Genomic DNA, 9,775 nt, shown 5'->3' with positions numbered 1-9,775 from the left:
CTTACTAGTAAAGTATAATATCTTGTGAAATTGTGTTCAATATACCATGCTAACGATGTTATATCATTATTTGATTAGATAATACTTTATTTTTAATTTAAGATCAATTAATTATACAATAATATATCATCACTAGTATACAAATTAGCATTCATTATTAATACATATTGTTTTGTCTTAATATCTCAAAACACTCTCAAGTAATATTGTACTCAAACTGAACTAGCCCATACTCAAAAGTTGATTCAACTCAACTCGTTTCAAAACCAAATTAGATTCAAGCTGGAAAAAATTTTACTCACAAGGCAAGTAAATGGATTAATTTAAACTTGACTTATAACTCAATTTGAATTATGTTAAGTAATTGTTAACCATTATTTTAACGAGTTACGATTTCGAACCATAAATGTAACCCACATATTCGAGTAATAGATTCAAATTATAAATTCAAGTTAAACTCAAACCTAACTCAAATCACCCTTAATGTTGACTCGATTAACTCAAACCGAGCTATTTTTTATTCTAAACACACCCCTACTCTTGTGCTTCATACCCTATTGGCCAGCCAAAGTCAATGCTTAAAAAAATTCACAAGTGGCTTAAAATGGAGGTGAGAATTTTCGACTTTCCATGAAGGTTGGCCAGATTTTAACCCACAAGTCCTAGATGTAAAATATATAAAATGCAAGGAACATAACATGAAAGAGCAGAATTTTCAACTGATGTACAACTCCAGTCAATAATCTCATGGCAAATATTGATGAAAATGAACCACAACTAATAGAAATAAAAAATCCGATCTTTAATGGCTGAATAAAAAGGTGAACCAAAATGCACAAACAAAATTTCTTCAACTTCTGTTAAAACCAACTGATTAAAGTTGGTTCCTTTAGATCAGACAATTTCTTCACAGGTCCTGGACAGTCAAACCTGAAGATTGAAAAAAAGAAAACAAAATAAGTTAACTCGGCTTACACATCAAAACAATAGGAGAATAATAGTATGTTCAAAACAATATGATATGCAATATCACAGCTGAAATGCCTACAGGCGTCAGGGGATTATTATATATAGTTGCTCAGTCTTTTCCCCAAAGAATACAAGAAAAGAATAGAGGAAAAATTATGGAAAAGCAACATGATCACTATTGCTTCAAGTTCAAGGGAACGAGTCAAATGGGAATGGATAAAATACTAGATGACCAGATAATGACGCATTACTATTTCTAACCAAACACACTCAAATTTCAGAAATAATTTCCAAAATATTGATGTAATAACATCAGCAAGAGAAAAGAATTAAACACAATATGCTATATTATGGAAACATAGGCTCAGAGAACAGGCACCATCGTGATGAAGAAAAAAACAAAGCATTGTTATGCATTGGATCATAATAAATACAATTAAAATATCTTAGCCTATACCTGGAGGAAGAGATTGCTTCAACTTGTCAGCTTTCTCAGAGTCAAACACACAGAGTGTGTAAAGGTACTTGGAGCAACGAACCTTGAACTTAACAACATCCCTGCTCCTCTTGATTTTAACTGAACGAGCATCCTTCCTTCTTGCAGTAAGAAGGAAATCTTTGATCTCATGAATCTGCTTCGGCTGTTAACAACAGAGCAGTTGGTTTTAAAAACCTTGATTCAAAAGAAACAATTTGACACAAGGGGAAAAGCATGGCAGTCAAATTATCCAGAGAAACAATATAATGTGCAATGATGGAAAACAAAGCAAGGTTGTAATTTTACATAGAGAGAACAAAAAATTAAGATGACTTATGATGCACATATTCACAAATTCTAACCTAAATTAATTACACATTTGATTAACTCGAGACTTTTAACCAAAAAAATACCAATACATCCTATATCCTGCACTAGCAAAAGTAAGACTAGAATAGCAAAACTGTCACTCAAGCAAATCATGTAGTGCCTAAATGGAGCAGATGTGAGCTTGAATAGCATGAACACATCTGTAACGATAGACACATCAATATTCCAGACTCGTAACTGTATCAACCACCATATATGAAAAGGTAGATACCTGACTAATGTCTGGTCATAGATTTCATATATTGTTCTTCAACCTAAAGCAAGACATCTGATCGCTGAATTGTTACACAACAGAACAGTAACATAATTTACAGGCTTCGCATACTTGAAACTGAAGCACAGTTGCATAACACAATAATAAACAGATCTCCATTGAAACAGCATAGAAAGATAAATAAAGATTGAAATTTATTAAACACCACGACTCCTACATGGTCCCCCTTACATTTTCCTCCAAACCAAACAAGACCCACTTCACAAAATCATTCAAAGATTGAAATAAGCAAATCAAAATATTAACTTGAGCACAAACAAACTAAGCTACCCTTCAGCACACATAAAAACAAACTCACATAAACACAGAAAGGAAAACATGTTTATATTCATTTGGGTGCTGAAAAATGATAGAGAGATTACCATTTTGTTTCAAGCTTCTGAAGAGCGAGTGGGAGGAACTTAGAGAGGAAGAGGCCTGGCAAAACACTCCGAGTGTTTTATATATACTGCTGGGTCAGGGTGAGAGTGGTCAAAACCCTAGTTTTTGTTCTTGTAATTACAGGAGAGAATTATGGGCCTAGGGCTCTACTATTGAGCCCATATTTGTTCAAACAAGGGGCCCATATCACAAAATTTTTCCAAAATCAATGTTATGTAACCGAGCTCAATTTAAAAATTAGGCTCGTTTTCATAAAAGATGTAAATTCAAGACTATTTAAATTTGAGTTCAATTAGAATCAAGTCCAAAGTCAAATTATTATCAGGCAAATTCAAACCTTGACTTCACCAATTGAGCAAAGTTTAAGATTTGATGTATTCATCTCAATAATAGTTAGGTATTTTGGATTCAAATTATTTTATAGATAATTTTTATTTAGACTCGGTTTGAATCGAATCTAATTTTACTATCGAGTATAAAAGAAAGATCAGGTTGATGGGCCTAGGGCTCTATAATTGGGTCCATACTTGTTAATTCAAATACGTGATTTTGTACAAAGAATTGCACCAATAATGTTACGATTGCCAAGTGTCATATGATGGTTACATCACTTGAGATGAGCAAAATTGGATATAAAATTAGGAGTTTAAAATCTTAATAAAATTAAGCGTATTTAAAATACACATTAATAATAATATATTATCATATGATCAAATAATTTTAAATTAAAAATAAAATAATAACTAATCACATTATAACACATCATTAATGGTGCTCATTATATGTGCACGTAACATTATTTTTATAACATTATTGAGTTTTTATTAACGAAATATTTTCCAGGATTTCATTTCCATTTTATAGGAATTTTTTGAGCTACATTAAATTATTTGATTTATTAATTAATAAAAAATTATAATAATATTTTATTAAAAAAATTAACATGACAATTGATATAGAGGTAATATGATTACTATCGTTACATATAATTTTACCCATATTTAATAATTTTAGTTTAACAAATTAAAAGTTTTGAAATGCAATAATGTCTAGTATTTTTTTTATTAATATTAATTGAATAAAATAATTATTCAAAATAATATATTTTTATAATAATATTTTAATTTTAATAAAATATTATCCAAATTAACCGTTTATTAAGAATTTATATTCAAAGAGTTAAAAATATTATTTAATTTATATTTATTTACCCTATAGTCACTATCAAGTGTCTCATTTTTTTAAAGGCAATAATTGAATGTCACTGATAGGGTTGGATTCAAATCGAGCCTATTCGAATTTGAGCTCGAGCTTGACTCAAACGAGCCCGAAATGAGTTAGTCTTATATACGACTCAATCGAACTCAAGTTTAAGTTACTCGTCAAATTTTTTAATTAAAAATTTTGATACAAAACGACGTCATTTTGATCAATATGTATTAAAATAATATCGTTTTAATAACGAAAAACTAGTCGAGTTGAATTCAAACTTAACTTTTAGAAGCTTGAGCTCAGTTATATGTAAACTGAGTAGAGTTCAAACTCAAGTTTAGCTCAGTTCGAATTCAATCCGAGTCATTGTAGGCCTATAAACCATTAATAACATAGATAGAATTAGAGAAACTGATACATTTGGACTAAGGTATAAAAATAAATGTAAGTTATAATAAAAAAATATTCTAAAATAATAATTGATCAATTTTTTATTATATAATTATGAAAATAAAAGTAAAAATTGTTTCGAGTTAATGAATAATAATATTGAAGAGATGATATTGATATTGCACACGTAAATTATCGACAAACCTTAAACTCAAATCAAGTGTCATAAATATAGTTTCCTTCACCTTGAGGAATGCTATGCTTTCCAAAAGCAACTTTCCAGCAATTGGGAGGACTGATTTTTTTTATTTTATATGTAATATGTTTTAAAGTTAGCCGAATTGGAAAAGTGACAAATTTTGTAATTTCTCTTACTCAATCCAAGTCCATCTAATAAGGATTATGACTTATATTATCATACCATAATTATATTCGATTAACTATTATTTTAATATTTATTTAAACAATTCATTAATTTATCTATCACTCGAATTGATCAAACTAGTCATATCCGATCCGAGTTTGATACATTGCTTCCAAGCAAAAGGAAGAAATTAAAAGAATGTTATAATTTAGGATCTTGATTGCAAGTAAAGAATATTTTGAGTTGGCCCAAACATTTTACAAGCTACATAAATTATAACAATAACAATAAAGTGTGCTACAAAGTATATTGAAAATTAATACGATACAATAGTTATATATAATCGATACAAATATATATATATATATATTTTGAAATAATGATGATATAATAGATGTATATTTAATCAATTTTAAAATTTTCAATGTGTTTGTAATAATTTGTAAATAATGACGGGTTATTATTATATAATATGATATGTGATAAATGATAAGAATAAGGCCAAAAGACTTGTTCCCACCCAAGGTTTGATATAATTTTGAGTTTTACCTTCAAACTTTCAAAAATCAAACACTACCTCATAAACTAATTTTTATTAAAAATTTTAGTTACGTTTATAAGTAAAATCATCAGTTAATAAAAATTATTTATAAAATTAAAGTTTTATCATATTTTCTCTTTTAGGTTTAAAAATCTATCATTACCCCCATCTAAGGTTTGAAAAATAAACATTTTCATCGTAGGGTTTATAGTTTTGTCTTGTTATTGTTCCTCTAGTGATCGGAGCAGGCCAACGTTCATATCAGATGATGACGAATAGTCATCGATGCGAAGACAAAACAGATTAGTGCAATGGTTGATGCATAGATTGGCTAGAAACAGATATGTGTTTGTCTTCACATAAATGATTCATTATCATACGAGAGGAAGGAGCGCCGGTATAAAGGTTGACTGACATTAACCACTGAAGGAGCAGCAATAACAAGGCAAAACTATATATCCTAAGGGTGCGTTTGGTTGAGGGATTTTAAGATTACCTTGGTAATCTATCTTTTATTCCCTTGTTTGGTTTGTCAGTAATAAAAGATTACAGTAATCTTCTATTACAAATACTGACGTGGCAGGTAATATAGGTGGTAATCTGATTACCACCTTCACCTTAGGTATTTAAAGATTACTAGGGCAATCTTGAGTTTATTATAATTATATTATTATTTATTAATTTTTTGAGATAAAAATAAATTTATTTTTAATTAATATGACAAATAATATAAAAAATATTTAAAAATAATTATATTAAAAAACATTTAAGTAAAATAATTTACTAGTAATCTTTTATTACCTTTAACCAAACAAAATAATTATTTATACGTACCAAATTTTATCAAACATAGTAATCATTTATACCCGATAATCTTCTAAGTAATCTATCTTCAAGGTAATCTATCTATTTTAGTAATCAAACATTACTCAAATCAAACGCCCCCTAAGGGAAAATATTTATTTTTTCAAACCTTATGTGGGGGGACGAAAAAAAAATATATTTTTAAAACTATAAAAAAAATGTGATAAAATTTTAATTTCTTAAATTTTTTTATTTAATACTATTTTTACTTTTAACCATAACTAAAACTTTTAATAAAAATTAAATTATAAATAAATTTTTAAAAATTAATGATAAAATTTTAGAATTATACCAAACCTTCATGGAAACAATTTTTTGGCCTAGGAATAATTCAGTCAAACCCGTGCCTATTTTAAAATGGGGATTATATAAACATGTGAACAAAAAATAAATATTTTAATAATTTATTATTAGTAAATTTTGTAGCTGTTGCCTTCTCTTTTCCACTTCTGGCCCTGTCAACCTCAGTCCCTTCAGGTAGAAGGGGAGATAACTACTACGCTCCACGTCACCATAATCCTTTGAAAAAGAATAACCTTTTTCAAGTAAAAAGATTATATTTTTTCATCAATTTTCTGTCTACAAGTAATTATTTAAGTATTAATAATATTATATTATTATATAATTAATTATTATTTTATATTTAATTATATAATAATACATTCGAATGAATTAATTATAATACGCAGGATAACATATATTCTAAAATAATTTCTTTTATTTTTTTTCCAATAATTTTTTTTTAACTTCTTCTCCTCTGGGTTTATAAGTTGAAACTTGAAATTTTAGAACCTGAATGTTTTTTTTTTTAATTTTTTAGTATTATATAAATAAATTTATAATGAGAGAGAATTTTGCAGAATATAGGTATTAAAATAATAATAAAAACTTAAAAATTTACAAGATATCAAAATAATAAATCTTAAAAGATAATTTAAATAGTAAAAAAAGATATTTTGTATATACTTAAGTATAAGTTTAAATCTTTTTTAACGATATATTAAAATCAAACTATTAATATATTATTTTTACTCATATTAAAATATTATTTTAGTTAAATATTTTTAAAAATAATTATTGAATATAAATTAGTATTGTATTTGGTTAAACTAATATATTTTCTTATAGTTTTTTTTTTAATTGTCAAATTAAGAAATTGAATTTCAAGTTTAGTTTGATATTGAAACAACATCGTTTTAATATAGATCGAAAAAATAACATTATTTTAATTTATTTGTATTAAATTTTTTAGATTCAAAAATTTTATAAATTAAATACTTATAAAACACAAACTTAAAAATATTAAACTCACATATTTAAATTTGAGTTTAAATTACTTTAATCAAATTTATTTAAATTAAGCTTAATCTAGAATGTAACTTCACCACAGAGAATATGAGACGTGCCAAGACCCCTGGGTAAGGTTTGGTGGGCGGCCCAACATGGCTTGGCAAAATAATTTTAAAAAAATTATGTAATAGGATAGACTAGCCCACAGAACAAGCACGTCTGCGGATAAAGGCACGTGGAGAGTCACGAGACAAGAGAAATGGAGGGAGCGAGAAAGTGATGGGAAATGTGATAAATGAAAGTTTGGAATTAGTAATTTGATTACATGCGATACAAATCAATGTGAAAGTGAAACTAAATAAAATGCCCCACCTCCTGTCATATGTTAGTCTCAAACTAATTAGGTCGTTGTCTTCTTTTTACGGACATCTAAGACAGGAATCTCTGATTAACGGATGTGATATAAATTAAAATAAGCATCAAAGTTTTGGCTTCAATCTTTTAGGTAAATTTTTGGTAATTTTACTATTCTAAATAAAGAGATATTAATTAAAATAGGCAGTCGCATTCCCATTTAAACCTTTTTCGATAATAATTTTTATATTTTATTTTTTTAAGCAAATTATTGTTTTCATTCCAAAAATACTCTTCATCTAATTTCTCACTTTAACGTAGCATTTCCCCGATTATTTACTTTTATTTCACGAAAAACATTAAGATTAAACTACTGTAATATTTATAAATTAAAAAACAGATTAATATTTTATAAAATAATTTATTCTTATATATAAAAAATATTACGTTTTTCTCTAAATTATCTGTAATGAATAAAATTTATAAATTAAAAAATAAATTAATATTTTATAAAATAATTGATTGTTATATGTCGAAAATGTTAATTTTTTTTCTAAATTATCTGTAATGAATAAAATTTATAAATTGAAAAACATATTAATTTTTTTAAAATAATTGATTCTTTTATATAGAAAACAATGCATATATTGAAAACAGTATGTTTTCCTTGAAACGGTGCGTTTTCTTGTGGAAAGGGGTGTGGGTGGGGGAATTTCGGAAAGGGTTCGTGGATGGTGCGACAACTTTTGAAAGGGTGTGGCAATTGCGGAAAGGGTACGGCAGTTTCTAAAAGGGTGTGGGAATTGCTGAAAGGCTGCGATAATTAAGAAAAGGGTGCGGTAACTTCTGAAAGGGTGCGACAGTTTCTGAAAGGTGTGACAATTGCAGAAAGGGTGCGGCAGCTTCTGTAAGGGTGTGGAAAAATGGTGCGACAACTTCTGTAAGGGTGCGGCAGTTTCTGAAAGAGTGCGGTAGCTTCTGAAAGGGTGTGGCAGCTTCTGTAAAGGTGTGGAAAAAGGGTACGACAACTTTTGTAAGGGTGCGAAAAGGGTGCGGCAGTTTCTGAAAGAGTGCGGCAATTGTGAAAAGAGTGTGATAGCTTCTGAAAGGGTGTGACAGTTTCTGAAAGAGTGTCACAATTGCGGAAAGGGTGTGGCAGCTTCTGGAAGGGTGCGAAAGCTTCTGAAAGGGTGCGGGATTTGCTGAAAGGGTACGGCAAGTGTGGTGGGTGCGTGAAAGGGTGTGGTAATTTTTGAAAGGGTGCGACAATTTCTGAAAAGGTGCGGCATTTTCAGAAAGGGTGCGACATTTGCTGAAAATGTGCGTGGAACTGTGCGGCAACTCATTGCATGAAATATTATATAATAATATAATATTATATATTAATATAATATATAATATAACAAAGGGTGCGGAAATCTTGTAAAGGGGTGTGGATGCGGGTGCGGGAATGGGAGTGCAGGAATTTGGTAAAGGGTGCGGGACTTCAGTAAGGGGTGCGTGCGCATGAGAGCGGGCGCGCACGCTGGCGCTGCGTGCGGGTGCGAGAATTGGGTGCGAGTGTGCGCTAGTGTGTGGGTGCGGGCGCGCGCGCGCGGTGGTGCGTGCATGCATGCAGGCGCGCGCGCTGGTGTGTGCGGGAGCACGCACGCTGGCGCCCCCGCACCCCTAATTAAAATCCCACACCCGCATGCAGCGCTAGCGCGTGCGCGCTCGCACGCAAGCAGGGCCAGCACGCGCGCGACCACACGCAGCACCAGCGAGCGCACCCGCACCCCTTACAAGATTTCCGCACCCTTTGTTATATTATATATTAATATAATATATTAATATATAATATATTATATTATATATTAATATATTATATTAATCTATATTAATATAATATATATATTAATATAATCTAATATAATATGTATTAATATATATTCCACGCAGTGAGTTGCCACACAGTTTCACGCACCCTTTCAAAAAATGTCGCACTCTTTCAGAAATTTCTGCACCCTTTCAGAAATTACCGTACCCTTTCAAAAATTACTGCAACCTTTCACGCACCCGCCACCCTTGTCACACCCTTTCAGAAGCTGTCGCACCCTTTCAAAAGTTGTCGCACTCTTTCCGCACCCTTTCAGAAGCTGCCACACTCTTTCAAAAGCTGCAACACCCTTTCTGTAATTGCAGCACTCTTTCAGAAACTGCTGCACACTTTCAGAAGCTATCGCACCCTTTTCACATTTGTCGCACTCTTTTAGAAACTACCGCACCCTT

The 9,775-nt window shown here is 30.2% G+C and overlaps 1 protein-coding gene across 1 annotated transcript; it reads right to left on the bottom strand.

Annotated features, from left to right (window-relative positions):
• Nucleotides 1-694: 694 nt before the first annotated feature.
• LOC123204926 (60S ribosomal protein L38-like) lies at nucleotides 695-2,614 on the bottom strand. Its single transcript, XM_044621744.1, has 3 exons — nucleotides 2,474-2,614; nucleotides 1,427-1,610; nucleotides 695-930 (listed from the first exon to the last, which is right to left on the bottom strand). The coding sequence occupies exons 1-3, from the start codon at nucleotides 2,474-2,476 to the stop codon at nucleotides 908-910; spliced, it is 210 nt and encodes a 69-aa protein (XP_044477679.1). The 5' UTR covers nucleotides 2,477-2,614; the 3' UTR covers nucleotides 695-907.
• Between the last annotated feature and the right edge of the window lie 7,161 nt (nucleotides 2,615-9,775).

The sequence above is a fragment of the Mangifera indica genome, chromosome 2, assembly GCF_011075055.1.
Source record: "Mangifera indica cultivar Alphonso chromosome 2, CATAS_Mindica_2.1, whole genome shotgun sequence".
Taxonomy (NCBI): Eukaryota; Viridiplantae; Streptophyta; class Magnoliopsida; order Sapindales; family Anacardiaceae; genus Mangifera; species Mangifera indica.
This window is presented reverse-complemented; position numbering and strand designations above follow the sequence as displayed.

Bases quoted from the DNA above. Each gene is read 5' to 3' on its own strand.
- LOC123204926 (XM_044621744.1), bottom strand. The intron at 931-1,426 runs GTATAGGCTAAG...TTCAATCTTCAG, and splicing joins GAAGCAATCTCTTCCTCCAG to GTTTGACTGTCCAGGACCTG.